This window comes from Telopea speciosissima, chromosome 11 (genome assembly GCF_018873765.1).
Source record: "Telopea speciosissima isolate NSW1024214 ecotype Mountain lineage chromosome 11, Tspe_v1, whole genome shotgun sequence".
Taxonomy (NCBI): domain Eukaryota; kingdom Viridiplantae; phylum Streptophyta; class Magnoliopsida; order Proteales; family Proteaceae; genus Telopea; species Telopea speciosissima.
The window spans coordinates 8161-28385 of record NC_057926.1 but is presented as its reverse complement, the minus strand read 5'-3'; the positions used below and the strand labels follow the sequence as shown (position 1 = coordinate 28385).

At 40.6% G+C, this 20225-nt stretch overlaps 1 protein-coding gene across 1 annotated transcript in view; it reads left to right on the top strand.

Moving 5' to 3' along the window:
* The window catches only part of LOC122645519 (protein TRI1-like), a 31718-nt gene extending 13746 nt beyond the window's left edge, over nt 1-17972 (top strand). Inside the window, exon 2 of the mRNA XM_043838829.1 lies at nt 17717-17972. Within this exon, the coding sequence (XP_043694764.1) occupies nt 17717-17842 (126 nt within the window). The 3' untranslated portion in view covers nt 17843-17972. The remainder of the gene's footprint in view (nt 1-17716) is intronic.
* Nucleotides 17973-20225: the final 2253 nt, after the last annotated feature.

Below are 20225 nucleotides of genomic sequence, written 5' to 3'. Positions count from 1 at the left end.
GAAATTCCTTGAAGAAATAATGAGGAGTAGCTAACTTAGCTAACTCCAGTAGGTAGAGGGGCAGAATACACCAACAATAGGGTGCAACAGTATGTAAAACAGCAGCAGGTCCAGAAGCCAAAGCCGAGAAAACCAACCAACCAACCATAAGATCGAGATCAGGATGTTGGGAAGGAGACCACAAACTCGATTATGCAGCAGAAATAGTACACTGCAGTAGCAATTGACCACCATAAATAGTTCACAAAACACAGAACTTCATAGCTGAGCTTCAACAACCAGGCTCCCATATGAGATCGATAGGTGTCAGGGTTTTCTCTGGAGATCGATTCTTGCAATATTGGTTGTGGTTGATGTAAACATCCAATCAGCAACTAGTAGCAGGTAGATTGTAATAAAATCACTCCATTAATTATTGATAGGAGTGGAATTAAACCATAGTAGAAGCAGCTATGGGTGGCTGCACACCACAAGGGGAAATCGAGAAGAAGAGATCAGCAGAAAATCGAGGGGAAACTCCAATCTGATTAAAAGTGCTCTGATACCATGTTATAAAATCAGAGAATAATTAATCAGACCAGAGATTAGAAGAAGAAGAAGAAGAAAGAAGAAAAAGAGGAAGAGGAGTCGTCCACGCAAACCCCAATGGAGGAAGGGACCTGCGGTAGAACAGAATGTTCTATCGCAGGTCAGCCAAGGATATATTAATAACCAAATAAGAAAAATACTGTAAGGACAGAACTGCCCCTACATAAACTGATACAATGAAAGACTAAAAGAAATAAAGGAAAAGACATATTTGCTCCTATAAACACGAATTTCAACAACAGTCATACGACCAGCTATGATGTATGGTGTGGAATGTTAGGCAGTTAAGAAGCATCATATAGATAAACTTAGTGTAGTGGAGATGAGGATGTTAAGATGGATGAGTGGAAAAACTAGGAAGGATGAAGTAAGGAATGATCACCAATATGTGATAAGCTACGAGAAAGTTGTTTGAGGTGGCATGGCCATGTTCAATGGAGGCCTTTGGATGCTCTAGTACAGAGGAGTGATTTGGTTCAGATTGAAGGAACTAAAAGAGCCAGGGGCAGACCTAAAATGACCTTAGGGCAAGTGGTGAGGAAAGACATGCATAGCTTAGGGCTTGTTTCAAATATGACCTCAAGTAGAGCTGATTGGAGGGCAAGGATCCATGTAGCCGACCCCATTTAGTTGGGATAAGGCTGAGTTGTTGTTGTTGTGAATATAACCTTGATTTAATCTACTGGTGTTATATCCTATAGACCTATAGAATAGCTTCACTTCCATTGCTCAGGGGGACTGAGTCATAACTGAGCTTTGTTCATCATGACTAGGATAACTTGAGTTGAATGTTTCTCATTCCAATAAGGTTCACCTGAGTCGTATCAAACTTTCACCTGATCTATATTGTTATATAATTTCATACTTTAGACTGAGAAATATCTACTGCATTGCTTTGTGGCATAGTTCGAGAACTCGCGAGATCTCGTTGAGTTTCTCGGTTTTTGGAAAAGTCGAGACGAGACTGCCTGCGAGTCTCAAAAGTGCAATATCTCGGCGAGATCTCGGTGAGATCTCGGATCTCGGTTTTGACCGATTTTTTTAACCCACCTACCACTTAAATACCTTACCTAACTCGACATATCTCGGTGAGATCTCGGATCTCGGGTTGACCCAAAGTTGAGGCTTCGAGTTGGAAAAAAAAAATGCACCAACTCAGCGAGATCTCGACTCGTCTCGGTTTTTCCAAGAGCCGAGTTGGTACCGAGACCCGAGTTTTAGTACCTTGCTTTGTGGTTGAGTTTAAGATCTCTTGCCTGCATCATATATGTGAAGGTTGTGGTCTGGATTCCTTGTGGCTGGAAACATTTTTGTTTGATGTATTGTTCTGTTATTTCATAATCATCTTCACCCAGTTTCTCATGGACTGTTGGACTGGGTGGGTCACCCCTATTGTACCATTGACCACAAGGCCAATGATGCAATCCAAGGTTTGAAAATCCTGGTTCGGATTGCTTATAGGCCCACCCAATCAACAAAATCCAAGTATTAAAGAGAAGTGGCAAAATTGTAAATAAACAGAATATTAAAGGGGCACTTAGGTATATGAATAAGGCAGGAATTAGGCATTAAAGGTTAAGGGTAGTCTTGGTGTTAACATAAAATAAGGATAGAAGTAGGATGGAGGATGAAGTGGAGCAGTATTTTGGGTTAGAAGGGAATCTAGTGCTAAATAAGAATTACGACTCAAAGGTCGTCTTCAGCCTCACGATGGGGATAGCCAGCGGTAGAACCCGATTAATTCTGGTTTCGAATCTCAACCAAATGGGCTCAGAGACTCTAAATTTCTGGGGAAGGTAGCTAATAGCCTAATACCGTGGCCTATTGATTCCAACCGGAGAGCACCCAAAACATGAATGAACGTGTCTGCAACTCAGGTCCAGCTGTAACAAGAGGAACAACCGTTGGTTTTGATTTGGTTCTCACGATTGGAGAGAGAGAGATAGAGATTGGGGGCCAATGGTTCTTGGGTTTAGTCAACCCTAAATTGAGTTCCAAACCCTAGAATTTCAGTTTGAAAGTTAAAGTATTGCGGGAGAGAGAACCCTCTTTTGTGGTTTCTACGGTTGCTGGAACAGAGTATCTGCTGGGAGAGTGAGCAAAACAACAAGAAGAATAAGAGAAAGAAGGAAGATGGCACCTGAAACGGGGAAGAGATTGAGAAGCAGAAACAACAATCAAACCATCCTTCAACCCTCATGGTAAGCAGCAGCCAGCTTGAATCAATTTCATTCCATTTTAATTTCATCATTGGGTAGATAGTATATAAGGACTCAACACAAAATAGAAACTAAAACAAGCTAGGAAATTAACAACTCAAAGCAAATCTCCTACGTAGCTATCTCTCAAAGAACTAGAATAAAAATTACATTATTAACCCCAAATGACTAAATAAGTCACTACCAGCTGCCGGTTCCGTTTGGGTTTGGGTTTCCAGAGCGGGCCATGCCGGTGTCCAATTAAGATAATGCCACTGCATTAGCCTGAACAGCCTGAACAGCCTGACACCCCAAGGACAGGGTTAATCAAAGATCTTTGGCTGGTAAATGGACCTCTGAACAATTGGACCAACTCAGGTCATTTGAATATGATGGTTGGACGTCCAGGCTGTGGGGTGGATAGACATGTTTGTTGTTAAGAAATTACATTCTGAGACCAAACGGCTGAGGTGAGTTGAACATTTGACCACCCTATCAACATTCCATGACTTAACCGGAAGGCCACTAACTCCACTCCTGTTCAATGGCAACATCCATGTCAACTATGTTAATTTTAAAGCATCAGGCCAGAATTTTCCAGCATCTTTTCTGGTTTTGGAAACATCAGTGGTTGGTGAGTTTGACAGTGTGTGCACTTATTATTTATGTGGAGTTTGTGACATGCAAATTTCTTTAGATTTTCATGTATTGAATAGCTTGTTGACTAGCAACAAAGCAAAATTTGTCTTTTTCATAATGGTAAATACAGTCAGTGGGGGCTCTCTTTGTTATAGTTTAAATTTATGTTTATCGGACACAAACATAAATAGATGTGTTTGGTATGATTTATGACCCCTATTTCTCATTAAAATAAATCAATATAAGCCTCCCTTTTGCCTCTCTCTCTCTCTCTCTTACCCCCTAACCTCACTTTTCTCTGTGGCTAATTAAAGATATCCGCTTCGATATCTTGTGTGCTCGATTGTGAAGTATTACTCTGCAAAACTTTTTGTAGAAGAGATGGGAAAGTCTATGGACGAATAGGCACTTGTCCATGTTGCTAACCAGTTTCATTATTCTTCTGGTATGCAAGCTATGATGCTAGCATTGGAACTCGTGATAGAGTTAGTATCTTTGGGTTTGGAAAGTCAACACCAGCCACACACCATTATCATACCAATTAGAAGGCCATATTCCTTTGACTAGTTTGCCTCTCTCTCTGTCTCACTTAGTGTACTATTATATATTACATTTTATAATTTGTACTATACAACAATAACATAGCCTTATCCCAACTAAATGGGTTCGCCCACATGGATCCAAGCTCTCTAATCAGCTCTATTTGAAATCATACATGATATGAGGCCGAAGCTAAGCATGTTTTTCCGCCGCTTATCCTATGGTAATTTTTGGCCTACCTTGGCTCTTTTGGTTTCCTCAATCTGAATATATTATAATATTATATATAATACAGCATTTTATAATATAATATATATTTATATTATTATTATTATATATAATATAATATATATTTATAATATTCACTGATTTAATCAAACAATTCCATCCAAAACTCATATCAAAGTCACTGAATTCCAATTGTGGCTACCACTTTGTACAAATTGAACACTCAAGCTCGCCAACGGTCAATTCCCACTCCCAACTCCTCAGGTAGCGGTGGTCGGCGAGGTCTCTCACTGGTAAGTATACCCCCAATCCCCCGCTCCTCCCACTCCCCTCACCTCCTCCCCAACTTCACCCAACAAATCTTCTCGGCTCTATCACTGATCTCTCTTCCCCAAACCCACTGTCGAAACCTCTTGTATATGAAGCTATAACTCCCCAAACCCATCGTCGGATTCTCTCTGTACATCCATCAACTCTCTTTGACCTCGCTCCCATCGATTTCCTCTCACTGCCAGAACCCAAACCCAACTACGACCATCCACACGACTCTCCCATTGACTCTCACCGCCAGATTTTCTCTCTAACCTCACATGACTCTCTGACCTCAACTCACCCCCAGATTTTCTCTTTGACCTCACACGACTCTCTCTGACCTTACTCCGATACATTTCCTCTACCCATCGTCTCTCATTGCCAGAACCCAAACCAAAACGGACCATCCACACGACTCTTCCATCGATTCTCACCGCCAAAACCCCAACTCACCCTAGATTTTCTTTGACCTCACTTAACTCTCTGACCCCAACTCACCCCATATTCTCTCTGACCTCACACGATTCTCCATCGATTTTCTCTACTACCCTAGTTTTCCCCTACCCATCGACTCTCTCTCTCTCTCTGACTCACTTACATTGAACCCCTCTGCCCTACTGCTGTTCGCTCCATGATCCTACCTACTTTTCAACTTTTGTTATAGAACCAAACTCAACACCGACCATCTCGATCTCCCCCTTTCCCTTGGAACCGAAACCCGACACCGACCATCCCAATTTGATTTTGCACTCTGAGAAGTGTGAGAAGGGTGAACAGATTCACACCTCCCAACGCCATTGACTTCCCCCTTCTCGTTCTCTGACTACCTATCTTATTTGACTCCTTGCTCCTCTATTCGAGCTCACCCTCCTGTTCGACCCCATACAAGAGTGTGAGAAGGGTGAGCAGTTTCACACCAGACACTCTCCATACTGTTCGACCTCCCCCTATAGAAGGATGAACAGTGTTTGGTCCCTCCACCCACCACCTGTGATACGCTGGACCCTCCGCCTCTACATCACTCTGTCAACATTTTTAGTGTTAGGCTGCTGGCTTCAGACTACCCTGAGTAGTAAGGGATATCTCTTGAACTTGTACTTATAGTTACACCTACACTCAAATCCCCACTTTCACTTTACACCTATATTCGCACTTACACTTCACCTAAACTTCACATTGGCATTATCTCGTATATTGCCATAGTTGTCTATTTACTTGCTTACACTCTACATCATACAGCTATCTTTGCCACCTCTTCTTTGTAGTAGAGATAACTTGATATACTTACACTTGCACTCACACTTACACGTGCACTTGCTCTCCTACTTTGCCCAATAGTTATTTATATACTTAATTACGATTTGCTTTACTAGATCTTAGCGAACTTAGTAAAGTATGATTGTTGTATAGTAGTCTGGTCCTTGTTGCTACCCATTGAGTTGAATCTTCTATTTGTACTGCATTCCTCTATTTATGTGTTTGAGCGGCAAGCATATATACTGCTTAATCTACTGCTTAATCACCTTGCTTAGCGTGGCACAAGTTGCTTCACCATATTGGTAGCATTCTCTTTTAATTTGGTGTGGGAGGTGCCAAGATATTTGTTTGTGTTTGAATCACATGTTTACGCTTTGTTAAAGTATATCGAGCTCATAGGGAGAAGAGGATATCTCGATTAGAATATTTCAGTATTCTAGTCGAGATTCCCCTCATGAGTCTCTCCTATTTGTGTTTATGTTTTAGTTAAAGTTTCCTAGTCCTAGTTGGAGTCTCTAGTCCTAGTTCCTAGTTCTAGTTCTAATTTATTTTCTGTTTTCCTATTCTCTTCTCTTCTCCATCTTCTTCTCCACATTCTCGGTTCTGGTTCTTTATTAGTGTGCTCAGTTACATGGTATCAGAGCACAACCTTTAAGTGGGCGATTCTGGTTTGAAGGTTCTTATTTAAGTTTTTCTTAAAAGGGTGCAGCACCCTATGCTGCATATTAATACAATTTAAATCCTAGATGGAGTTTTCAATTGAAAACTAGGGTTCTCTTACATACCTGAATGCCTGATCGATTGGAGACTTTCCTTTTCAAGCTGCGGTATTCTTTGAAGATAATATCTGCAACTTCTTGAAGAATAAACTCTCTCTGCGATAGTGGATTATTATCGAACATTGAAAGTTTTGGTGAGCTTTTCTTCTCTAATTGATCCAATTTTTCTGGTGAGTTTTTGGATTCTATTTTCCTTCTCCCAGAACAACACTCGGCAGTCTAATTCCTGCTGATTTGAGTTGGTAAACTCTTTGGATTAATATTTCCCACTAAACAGTTGTGTTTTTCTGCTAATGTGAGTTCTCAAACCCTAATTCGACACTGCCAAATCTACTGTTCTGGTTATTGGTTCCACCGATATCACTACCACTGATTTAGGTTATCACAACCTAACTTTGCTACTGCTGAATTTACTGCTGCTGTTTAGGGTTATTTCAACCCTAATCTGGTTCTTTTTAAGAGCTGATTAATATATTGCTGTTGCTGTTACCCTAATCTGGTTTGATGGCTGATTCCAAACCACCAATGGACAATGTCCAAGTTCAGATAACTACAATTAAACTCTCCGGAGTTTCAAATTATGTATTGTGGGCCCAGGCAGTGCAAGCTTACATACATGCCAAGGGCAAATTAAAATACACTAGAGATCCACTTGGTTTATTTGTTGAAAGATCGGACTCAATTTCGTACTGTATTTAAAATTTTTTATCAAGAAATAAAGACTCAATTTGCCATATTTTGTTCTGGTTATGCTCTTGAGTACATTCAAATTGAGATTTCTGATTTTTGCATCACTCATAGTATTATTCACCAAACTAATTGCTCGTACATTCCACAACAAAATGGAGTGGCTGAACGCCAAAATCAACACTTACTATAAGTTGCCCGATCTATTATGCTCTACTTAAATGTTGCCAAACGTTTTTGGTGTGATGCCATACTTACTGCTTGTTATTTTATTAATCGTATGTCGTCCTCGGTTTTACATAATAAAATTCCTTTTTCTATTCTTTATCCGGATAGTTCTTTATTTTCCTCTCCACCACGTGTTTTTGGTTGCATGTGTTTCGTTCACATTCTTCACCCTACCATTGATAAACTATCTCCTCGGTCTATTAAATGTGTCTTTCTTGGTTACACTCATACTCAAAAAAGGTATAAATGTTTTGATTCCATTTCTAATAAATAGTTTATTAGTGATGACGTTACTTTTTTTTTTTTTTTTTAAATATTCCTTATTTTTCTCGTATTTCTGTACCGTCCATAGTGAACACTGAAGATCTTCTAGGTCCACCAATACTTGTTCCCATTTCCATTCCCTTACCAGTTCAGGTTTATCACCGTCGCCGACATCGACCACCGACCTTACTATCTACCACTACTCCTATACCATCATCTACTGTCCCACCAACTATACCTAGTCCATCCCCCACTGCTACTACTTCTTCTGACTTGCCATCTGCTACAGCAGACGCTGATCAACTCGACACTCAATCTGACTCTGATGCTGAGGGCTCCATCGACTTAACCCATTGCTGTTTGTAAAGGTACTCGGTCTTATACTAAGAAACCCCACAAAGCCTTAATTGTTTATCCTATTGAACAATATGTTTCTATTTCTCATCTTCCTTCCCACTATCACCCACTTGCTTCTGCTTTATCTACTAATTTTATACCTCACATCCATCATGAGGCGTTCTCTCATCCTGGTTGGAAGGCTGCCATGGATACCGAGATGGATGCTTTATTATCTCGGAATACTTGGACTCTGGTTTCATTACCTACTAGGAAGGATCTTGTTAAGTGGCGATGGGTTTATACTATCAAATAATTCAAAATGGGGGAAGCGTCATCATTGGGTCAGTTGGGCCAAAGTGTGTAGGCCCCTGGCGGAGGGTGGTTTGGGTGTTAGGAGACTAGAGGATATTGGGTTATCGTTGAGGCTTAAGGGTCTTTGGCGCATTGTTTCTGAAAGTTCACTATGGAGCACTTTTTTCAGAGCTAAATTTTTTAAAGGGCTTGCACTTTGTCATAAGCGAGCCAAGGAGGATAGGGTCAAAATTATGGAGGAACATCCTTGCCTATAAGGATTTTTTCCTGGCTAGGTCCAGATGGTTGATAGGCACTGGTAATGCAAAATTTTGGTTGGATAATTGGTTTGGTGAGGATCCTCTAATTGATTTGGTCGATAACGCTCTGCAGGTGGATGATTCTATTAGTGTGAAAGATGCGGTGCTTCAGAGTGGAATGTGGGAGATGGAGGTCTTAAACAAAATTGATAGCATGGAGACCAAGGACAACATTGCTAATTGGAAAATGGTGTTTACAAATACAGATGACCGGATGGTGTGGACCCCCGTTGGTGACGGACGATTCACGTCCAAATCGACTTGGAATGAAATTAGACTTCATTTTCCTAATGTTTCATATGCCAAATGGATTTAGAACCAGACACTCCCGACTAAAATCGCTTTTTTCACCTGGCAGATTTTCAATGGTAAGGTTCCCACGGATGATGCGTTGATGTCCTTGGACATTCTGATGGCGTCCAGGTGTGGGTGTTGTGGGAACCCATGTATGGAGTCGATGGATCACTGTCTTGTAGATGGGGTGGTGGCATCGAAGGTAAGAACTCATTTTTCTATGGTATTTGATGTAGCTGCTGTGCAGGCTCAGGATGTAAGGAGTAGGATTCGCCTATGGCAGGGATTGGGTAGATTGAGCAATCTCTGTGGCTTTATCATGGGTGTTCTCCCTTCTCTAATAGTATGGGAGCTTTGGCACGAAAGAAATAATCGTAGGCATGGTGAGGGTATAAGAACAACAGGGACTATTATACCTTGCAAAATTCAAACATTCAGGGTGTGCTAGGGAAGCGCTTATCCTGGAATGTTTTGGATTAAGAAGTACGACTTCAGGGGCTAAATTGCCACGGCTTGTCTATTGGTGTTCCCCCTTTGTTTCGGTCAAACTCAATGTTGACGGTGCCTGCAAAGGTAATCCTGGGCTTGGTGGTGGGGGGGGGGGGTGGATTCTTAGGGATAAGGAGGGAAGAATGATAATGGCGTTTTCTAATTTTAATGGTGAATGCACGAACTCTTTGGCTGAGCTGAGGGCGTTGTGTGATGGGCTGAAGTTGTGTGTGGAGTTGGGATTATCGGATGTTGTGGTTAACTCTGATTCGGCAATGACCCAAATGGTCACCCAAAAAAGTTGCACTTTGTGGAAGGGTTGGTATTTGTTTTAAGAAATCCTTAATTTTTGTACGCTGACCAGGACGAACGTTATTTTTGCGTTTAGGGAAAGCAATCGGGCTGCGGATCATCTAGCCAATCGGGCTTGTGAGGCTGTTTCTAATAGTGTGTTCCACGATGTGGGTGCTCTCCCCCAGGATCTCAGTCGGATTCTTTGGGAAGATAGATTGGGTTTCCCAATCCTTAGGTGTTAATGGTTTTGAGGCTGGTGGTAGGTAGGTTGTTGTTTTTTCTGATGTCGATGTATGGGCAGGAGTTAGGTGAGTTTTTTTAGAGATATTGTACCCTTGGGCTGGGGTAAGGCGGCTATGTCCCCCTCGTTGTTTTATCATTTTAGCACTCTTTATTAATAAAGTTTAGGGGCCTCCCCCGGGTCTCAGATAATATTCGGGGTAAAAAAAAAATACTATCAAATACAATCCGGATGGTTTTGTTGAGTGGCTAAAGGCCCGCTTGGTTGCTAAAGGCTATACTCAAACATATGGTGTTGATTACTTTGAGACTCTCTCCAGTTGCTCGTTTGAATTCCAATCGGATCTTTTTTCCTTAGGCTGTTAATTTTGATTGGCCTTTATATCAGATGGATATAAAAAATGCCTTTCTCTATGGTGATCTTCAAGAGGAGGTTTATATGGAGCAACCTCCTGGGTATGTTGCTCAGGGGGAGAATTCTACCAAGGTTTGCAAACTACGCAAGGCAATTTATGGGTTGAAACAATCTCCAAGCTCATGGTTTAATAAGTTCAGCTCCATTGTTACTCAGGTTGGATTCTCACAGTATTATTCTGACCGTTCTGTTTTTATTCGTCGTCAGAGTTCAAAGGTGGTGGTAATGGTAGTTTATGTGGATGACATTATTATATCTGGTAATGATGTTTCTGGTATTGCTCAAGTTAAAGCATATCTTCATTAGCATTTTCATATGAAAGACTTGGATATTCTCAAGTATTTCTTTGGTATTGAAGTTTTGCGAAGCAAAATAGGTGTTAACTTATCTCAAAGAAAATATGTCCCCGACCTTTTAACTAACACTGGAATGCTTGCTTCCAAACCAGCAGATACTCCCATGGACCCCCATAAAAAACTTGGGTCCATTGAGAGTGAGGATTTTTCAAATGTTCACCGGTATAGAAATATTAGTTGGAAAACTTGTCACTCGCCCATATATATCTTTTATGCCTTTGGAGTTATTAGTCAATTTATGCAATGTCCAATTGGGATGCTGCTTGCATGTGTTGTGATATCTGAAGAGTGCTCCTGGCAAGGGTCTTATTTATCGACCTAATCGAAATGCTAATTTGGTTGGGTTTTCTGATGCTGATTGGGCTGGTACTGAAGGTGATAGATGTTCTACTACTGGTTATTATAGCTTTGTGGGGGGGGTAATTTGGTCACCTGGAAAAGCAAGAAACAAACCGTCGTTGCTCAGTCGAATGCTGAGGCTAAATACCGAGCGATGGCACATACTACAACTGAGTTGATGTGGGTAAAATCTTTGCTCCAGGAGTTAGGATTTCCCATCACTCAACCTATGCAGATGTTTTGTGATAATTAAGCCGTTATCTACATTGCAGGTAATCCTGTTTTTCATGAGAGGACCAAGAACATTGAGGTTGATTGTCACTTTGTTTGGGATGTTGTTATGAAGAAGTTGATTGCTACTCCATTTGTCTTTACTACCAATCAACTTGGTGATATGTTTACAAAGCTGCTGTTTGGATTTGTTTTTTGTCGAAGTTGTTCCAAGCTGGATCTAGGTGATTCGTACGCTCCAGCTTGAGGGGGAGTGTTAAAGTATATCGAGCTCATAGGGAGAAGAGGATATCTCGATTAGAATATTCCAATATTCTAGTAGAGATTTCCCTCCATATGAGTCTCTCCTATTTGTGATTATGTTTTAGTTAAAGTTTCCTAGTCCTAGTTGGAGTCTCTAGTCCTAGTTCTAGTTATAATTTATTTTCTATTTTCCTATTGTAATTTGGAATCCTAATATGATTAGGAATTCCCTCAGTGTAATTTGTTTAGTATAAATATAAACAAAGTGAGGGAGACTGTCAAGTTCGACAGTTCTCTTCTCTTCATCATCTTTTCCTCATCTCTTCTTCTTTACATTCTTGGTTTTGGTTCGTTATTGGTGTGCTCAATTACACGCTTTCCAACATTTATTTGTTTAGTTCTTTGCATTGTTGTATCATCCCGATATCTTGCTCTGTTTGAATATGCACCTTTTTTTCAGCTGTGTGAGTGTCTTTTAATGCATTTAAGTACCCTTTGTATATTCATATTCTTATCTACTATATATCTATTTTCTTATAGTGGTAAGTCAAGTACGCTACTGATACTTTATTTATTCAGCCAATCACCTTTTTGCATCGATCCTCTTCTTTTATGATTTCTTGCTATCATGTCTTCTCGTCCTTATCTGACTAGGGCGTCCCCTGTATGCGACATGGCGCATCGAAGCGAGAGGAATGATGCAAGCCCAAAAATGTAGGATTAGATTAGCTTTTTGGAACATTGAATCCTTTACGGGTAAGAGCCTGGAGTTGATAGATGTTATGAGGAGTCGAAGGATTAATATAGCTTGTATCCATAGTTCAAAAACCTGCCGAGATCTCGAGAAACTCGAGCTGGTCGAGACGAGATAGCATGCGAAATAAAAAAAATGCAATGTTTCGAAAAACTCGACAGAGATTTCGAATATTTCGAGAAATCTCAGTGAGATCTCGAATATTTTTGAGAATCTCGACCTCCTCAGTACTCATAGAGTCATAGTATTGTATTGTTGGGACTATGTAATATGCATTGTGAACTATGTATTATTCATTGTACTTGGGTTAGGTGTCTATGTAATATGCATTGTGAACACTTCATTGTATCTTATGGTTTGTAGTAGAAACTTTATGTCTTTAACTATTTCATAAATAATTATTCAATATTATGTGGCTTCATCCATTATTGCATAATTTACTTGTTTTGCTTGCCAATTATGTCTCATCATTCAAACCATAGTTGTCACGGCGGTTAGGCGACCCAAGGTGTTAGAGAGGGTAAAAATCACAGCGACACCAAGTAGGCGACCAAGGCGCCCAAGTCGACCAAAGCGCTTGGATGCCTAGGCAACGCCTTGACAACTATGATTCAAATAAGGTGTAGAATAGGCAAGTATTACATTAAGAGTTCGGCCTTAACTGCCAACCAAGGGTGCAAATCCAAAACACCAAATTGGGTGTTTTTTTTTCCCAATTTGAAGCTTTAAATATGTTTATTAAGACTAAAACAAGCTTCCCTCAAAGTTTCAGAGCCAAGTATGGCCATTTGCCCATCGATGCCCATTGAAACATAGTTCTGGAAAAAAAAAATACACTGTCTCGTCGAGATCTCGAGATTTCAAAAAACTCAACCTAGTCGAGATGGTTGTTCGAGACGAGTTTTTGAACCATGCTTGTATCCAAGAGACTAGTTACATAACTTCAAACTTTGGTATTCGGGAGACCAAAGTAATATTAATGGAAATGGGATAATAGTGGATAACCATTTAAAGAAAGATGTAGTGGAGGTCAAAAGATTGGGTGATAGGATTATTTCCATCAAACTAGTGTTGGAGAATGAGGTTGTCAATATCGTTTGCGTTTACGCACCCCAAATAGGATTGGCTGAAAATAGTAAGCGCCAATTTTGGGACCATATGGATGTTTTAATGCAGGGTTTTGGCCAAGATGAATCGATTATTATTGGAGGTAACCTGAATGGCCATGTTAAGAGCGATTGTAGAGGTTATGAAAAGGTGCCCATGGAGTCTTCGGGGTTAGAAGGAATGAGGCGGGGACCTCAATCCTAGACTTTGCGGTAGCTTATGATCTATCTATTGTGAACATTTTCTTTGAAAAAAGAGTGGAACACTTAGTTACCTACAAAAATGGGATGCATACTAGTCAAATAGACTTCTTCCTAACTAGAAGGGCAGACAAGATGTTGTGTAAGGATTGTAAGGTTATTCTTGGCTAGAGCTTAACCACCGAACATAGATTGGTAGTCTTAGATATGTGCCTCAGTACACAAAAGCGTAGGAGGAGGGAACCTATGTACCCTAAGATTAGATGGTGGAGACTAAAGGGGGAGTCCCTAGGCACATTTACTGAAAATGTGGTCAAAAAAGGAAAGTGGGACTTTGAGGGAGACACCAATGTGATGTGCAATGAAGATGATGAACTTGTATTAAAAGGGCTGCTAAAGAAGTTCTAGGATAAGCAAAGAGTAGATGTCAGTCCCCTAGGGAGACCTAGTGGTGGGATGAGGAGGTCCAAGTAGCCATCAAGATCAGGAAAGAGAGGTTTAAGATTTGGCTATGGACTAATGAAACAGAAGATAAAAAGAGGTACAATGAGGTCAGAAACGAGGCTAAGAAGATGGTGGGGATGGCTAGGGCTAGGTAATATTGAGGAGCTCTATAGTAATCTAAACACAAAGGAAGGAGAAAAAGCTATTTATAAGATAGCTAAAATGAGAGAGATTCGAGCAGAGATTTCGACCATGTGAGATGTATAAAAGGGGACGATGGAAGAGTATTGGTAAGGGATGAGTATATTTGTGAACTTCTAAATGGAGATGGTTTGAATATGATCGATTCAGTTGACTACATTAGTCATCAAAACACCTCACATCATATATATGTACAAAAGGTTAGTGTGGTATAAGTTAAAGAAGCCTTAAGAAAGATGAAAGTAGACAAGACACAAGGCCTGGATGAAATCCCAATAAAAGAGTGGAAGACCTGAGGAATATGTGGGGTTTATTGGTTAACCAAGTTATTTCACAAGATTATGATTACAAGGAAAATGCTAGATGATTGGAGCAGAAGCATTGTAGTTCCGGTCTACAAAAATAAGGGTGATGTCCAGAGCTGCAATAACTATAGAAGCATAAAACTAATGAGTCATAGTATGAAACTTTGGGAGAACGTTATTGAAGCTCGTCTGAGAAGAGAGACTCATATCTCGAAGAATCAATTTGGTTTTATGCCAAGTAGATCCATGACAGATGCTATCTACCTACTGAGGAGGCTCAAGAAAAGATGTAGAGCTAGCAAGAAGGACCTCCATATGGTCTTTATTGACTTGGGGAAAGCCTATGACAAAGTCCCTAGAGATTTAATCGGGCATGTTTTTGTGAAGAGGAGGCCTGGGGACACCCTAGTAAGGAAGAGTGATCTGATTCCGATTGAGGGAGCTAAAAGAGCTAGGGGTAGGCCTAAAATGACCATAGGTGAGGTTGTGAAGAATGACTTGCATAATCTGGGTCTTATGCTAGGTATGACCTCAGATAGGGCCTATGGAGGGCAAGGATCCACGTTGTCGATACCAGGTTGGAGATTTTTCTGATTTCTTGGGCTTCCCTCTTTTCTCTTATTCTCATTTTTCATTTTCCATTTATCACTTTCTTATCTCATTTTTTCATACCTCTTACTTTATTTTCACTTTGTGAGGACCTCAGTTTTCCTGACTTCGTTTTTGAAAGAATCCATGTAGCCAACCCCATTTAGTTGGGATAAGGCTGAGTTGTTGTTGTATACAAATAGCATCCCAATGCACAAGGCTCTCGCTACTGCAGGGGCTGAGAGGGGCAAATGTATGCAGCCTTACCCTCTGTTTCGCAAGAGAGGCTGTTTCCAAGTTTTGAACCCACAACTAACAGGTTACAATAGCGCAACTTAACCATTGCGCCAAGGCTCGCCCACTATATATATAGGTCATAAATATAAATATAAACTATGCCAAAAAGAACCAATGTCAGGCCATTGTATTGGGCCTAGCACGATGGATAATTTTTTGTTTCCACATGATAGCTGGTCTAGCACTCGAATTTGGTTTAAGATTGGCCTTTTCTTCCTTTATACACCTATCAAATTTCAGGCAAAACAGTCTGCATTGCGACAAATAGAGGCTGAAAAGTAGTTGAAAAATATATAAAGGCATAAAGTCCAATACACGATGGTCCATATGGTTGAGTTAAACAGCAAATTGATAAGTGGCTAATCCAGGTGCACCCATGTCACATATTCATTCTTGTGGCTCAAAATCAGGGGCCTAGGACTGATAATTGGACTACCGTTTATTTTTAATTTATAAAGAGTGTCCCAGTGCACGAGCCACGAGGCTCCCGCTACTGCAGGGTCTGACGGGCATATGTATGCGGCCATACCCCTTGCTTCACTGGCAGTTACTGCACGCGATCGTATACTGAGGGGGGTTAATAAACCCAGTTGTTGGAACAAAGCAAGCCGGGCCAGGCCTTGATTCAGAAAGATGAAGGGACAGAGGTTACAAATTCCCCATCTCATTGGGGTCGGAAAACAAATCAACATCTCGATGTGATACAGCCCTTTCTGTTGGGCTTAACCGTTGTGCCAAGATTATCTTAAAATTTATTTCTTGTGTGTTCCTGTGATGGGTCATCCAGTTTTTTATACTGGTCGAGTCTTTTGGTGGCTACCACTTCACAATATAATCTGCAGTTCTTCACTTAACCACTGACAGTCCATTATTCATGGTCTTGAATCCTCAAAACTTGAAGTTTAAGAAGGTAATATTATGTTAAGGATAAAAAATAAAGTGTGCCCTTGTCAAGGGTTTGATCTTTTAATTTGCATCAGCTGAAGGATGCTTCACCATTGATGGGAATAAATGGTACTGGTTGACTGGCTTCAGTTGGGCCTTTTTGCACCTATCTTCATCTTTCTTGCTACCTCGTGTGACAGTATGGCAATAACTGTGTTTCTTTGTCAAGGATTGCTATATTTCCTTTGAAGGCACTTGTGGAACAGCCCTAGGCATACTCTTGGTTTGAAATGGAGCTTTCAAATTACATTTGAAGAAAAGTTTATACAGGGGAGGAATGAGAAATTTAGGGGGGGAGGGGGGAGGGGGGAGGGGGGGGGGGGGGAGGTTTACTAGTGATCTGTAACTTGGTTCAGGATCGGTTCAGGTTTGGATTGTGACTAAAACACAAACTATTTTCTAGAGTTAGTTTGCATTTCAAACATATCCACACCTCTCCCTCCCCCCTCTAGGTTTACTAGTGAATGAAGGGCTAATTTTAGCGATGTGACCATTTTATTTTGGGGGGGGGGGGGTGGGCGGGGACCATGTGGATTGGTCATTTATCAAATTTCAAAGTCAACAATAATCATATAGCTTATTGTTTATTGTACATTTTTTGTAATATCATCGGCAACCTACTATTGCCTAGACCCAATTGGTTATTTTCCATATCTTTTGACATTTTTGTTTAAAATGTAGCCAGATATGTCAAGGGTGATGTGGATAACCTATCCACAAATTTTAAGCAGCATTCAAGCTGCTATGTGGCTATCAAAGATGCCCAAGAGCATCCACCTAGAGATTCTTTTCAAGAGGTGATTCATACTTGCATAGAGAAATCATGCCCTAATAAATTACATTAGAAGATTTATTATAAAAAATAATGTATTATGCTTACAGAAAAGGGAAAAAAAAAAAGTTGTACATATTTCAAGCTTCAATACAATACACAAAAGCCCATGAAAGAATTTTTGGGGGAGGGGGATGCTATGAAACCTCCTTGTGCCATTCACCTTTCTATCCCACATTAAAGGGATTTGCTGTAACGTTATACATGGCCCCTTGTGGATATTAATGGTGATAGTTTTTTATCTGATTTTGAATTATTATGTCCCATGGTTGCCTAATTTGAAATGTAATGATCTTATCATGGACCAATGCAAGTTCCATTACTCGTGTGTGTTACTTGATTTTGATGATAGCTTCCATTGGAATAGATATATATGTTGTGGCAGTTTTTAGTTGGATGGGGGTAAATAAAGTGGACTTTGATTATTGCCATATCATTATTCACTGAGGGTGTCTCTATGGATGCATTACAGAACCCTTCAAATAAGAGGGAGATCCGATGTGATGAAAAGCTGAAGACGATATTTGATGGGAAAGAGACGGTTGGATTCCTGGAGATTGCGAAATTGCTGTCACCCCATTTTGTGAAGACTGACTGAGACAGGAATTGGCTTTGGAAGTCGCCACATTTTTGTGATCATTTACCTCCTGGTTGTTATCCCGGGTGTATTTGACAAGCTTTTATGTACTTGAAAATGGACTTGGTTTGGAATTGGGCCTTCCGTACAATACAGGTAGGATTTGACTTTTTTCTGTGTAGGTTCTCTAGTGTGATGTTCGATGTTGGTATTGCCGTTGACCCATTGTGGAATATGTCATCCATTATGAAATGCAACCAACCATCTCCATAGTTCGAAAGAATCCACGTTGCGTGCCCTCTTTCTCTTTGGCGAAAGTTTTCCTTCACCCTCACTTCTTGAATTTGGGAGTTCTGTAATTGTTTCATTTCATCATTACCTCCCTCCCCACCCATATATATTGTTTAAAGGTACACAAATACCATTAATGAGTCTCATCCAACCGCTAGAATCCGTATATTAAGAGATTCTTTTGTCACCGGGGTTGAAGGAAAATTCAGCCTTTTCTTTTTAGAGAGCATTATTTTTCTGGTGCTCATCACCGTTTCTGGGCCTCTGTGGCCTACAACTGAGGTTTCGTCTGGGAATGGTTCGGATCAGGTGAGGGAGCTGGTGGCTATTTTTTTTGTAGAAGTGCATATACTTGGGTTCTCTTTGCTGTTGTAGTCCGTCAGCACTCTTAGTTTCTTACTCAACCTTCCAGGTTAGTTTTCTTCACTTATTATTATTTTTTTTTTGGGTAGAATGGCCAGTTTTCTTCACTCACAAAGAATTTAGACTTAGGAGAGCATGCTGCTTATTCCTGCTTCTGTATGGGATGAACCTTATAGGAAAATTATCCTCTCCACGTAGCACTGCTGCACTGTTACACTTTAGGAATTGGAGAGGAGAATAATCCGAATCTTATGGGGCTTGACAGCTCCTTGGAGAAAATAAGGTTTCCATTTCCATGAGATTGATCCTTAGTTGCCCTCCAAGCACAAATACTTTCGTTTAATAGGAAGATGAATTATGTATAAAGTCTCAAATTCAGGATTTTCTGGGAAAGTGATATTCCAATTATATCCTGATACTTTCCCCCAAGGAAAATCCATGGGGGTGAATCGTATATGGGCAGGAGGATGTTGGTGGGGCTTGAAAGCCTTCATTGTCTTGTTTTTCCCTTTAAAAAGCTTCTTAATCCCACAGGCCACAGTGCAGTATGTATTTAATGCTCCTATTAATTTTATGGGTAAATTATACATTATCCCATGGTTTTCAAACGAAACTCTGATCACCCCTTGGTTTTGAAAAAACTCAAATCACCCCCTCTATAGTAATGGTGTTAGTCTGTTGTTAGTTATTGGTGTGAAAGGACTATTTTACCATTGTATTAAAACATTAGAATTCAATTTACAATACTACCCTTCATCTTCAACATTGGTCAAGGGTAGTTTAGGGATTTAAATTTATTTAATTGGTTGACATCATCACTTAACAGCATAAAACTAACAGTAGGGACTAATTTGTCATATTGGGGTCTAAACCAAGGGTGATTTGAGTTAAGTTTGAAAATTAGGAGGTGATGTGTAATTTACCCTAATTTTATTGGCGAATTTTGTGCGGCAGTGCTAGGTGGAGATGTCGACAACTGGCAGTTTGGACATGAGTAATTATCAGCTCTAATTCTGCCTGCTTCAATTTCCTCCAATTCCTCACATAGGAGTGGAAATGACCATCCTACCCCACCTTGGGCAGTGTATTCGGGCAGGGGTAAGGTGGTCATTTTAGTTCCTATGTGAGAAATTGGAGGAATTGGAGCGGGCATCGAATTGGAGGGGATAATGTGTTATACCCGCACCCCGGGAGTATAATTAATTATTAATTCTTCCCCGTGACGTGTAGTTATCACTGCCACTTATGCTGGTGAGTTGTTCTCACTGGTGGTCAAACTCAGCTATAAAATTATTGACCATAGTACGAGTTTGCCTGTGGAAACTAGTCGGGACCACGGAGGTTGCACCTTGACATGTCAGGGGTAAGTAGTTGACCAAATTTGTTGTGTGCTTACTGCCCTCTCAAAGCCCTCGAAGTGTGGTCCAAAGGCCCTGACCTCTTATGGTGGGAACCACCTTCCTACTCGCATCGGAGGCAAGGTTACTGGTTGCCTCCGACCACGCATCCAATGCCGACGACAAGGACCCTTGTGGGTGAGACCCGTGGCTAAGGTACTATTGGTGTCCCGCCATGTTTGACCCTACCCTTACCCCTTTTTATTAACTTGACCTTATGTGGGCCTTGGGGCCCAAGTTAGGATTTTTAGAGCTTGTGTAGGGGTGGATGGTTGTTTGACCCTATCCAAACAGACCCTAGCCTACACTTATGAGGCCTTATCCAAACAGGCCATTAAAAGTGATTTTCTATA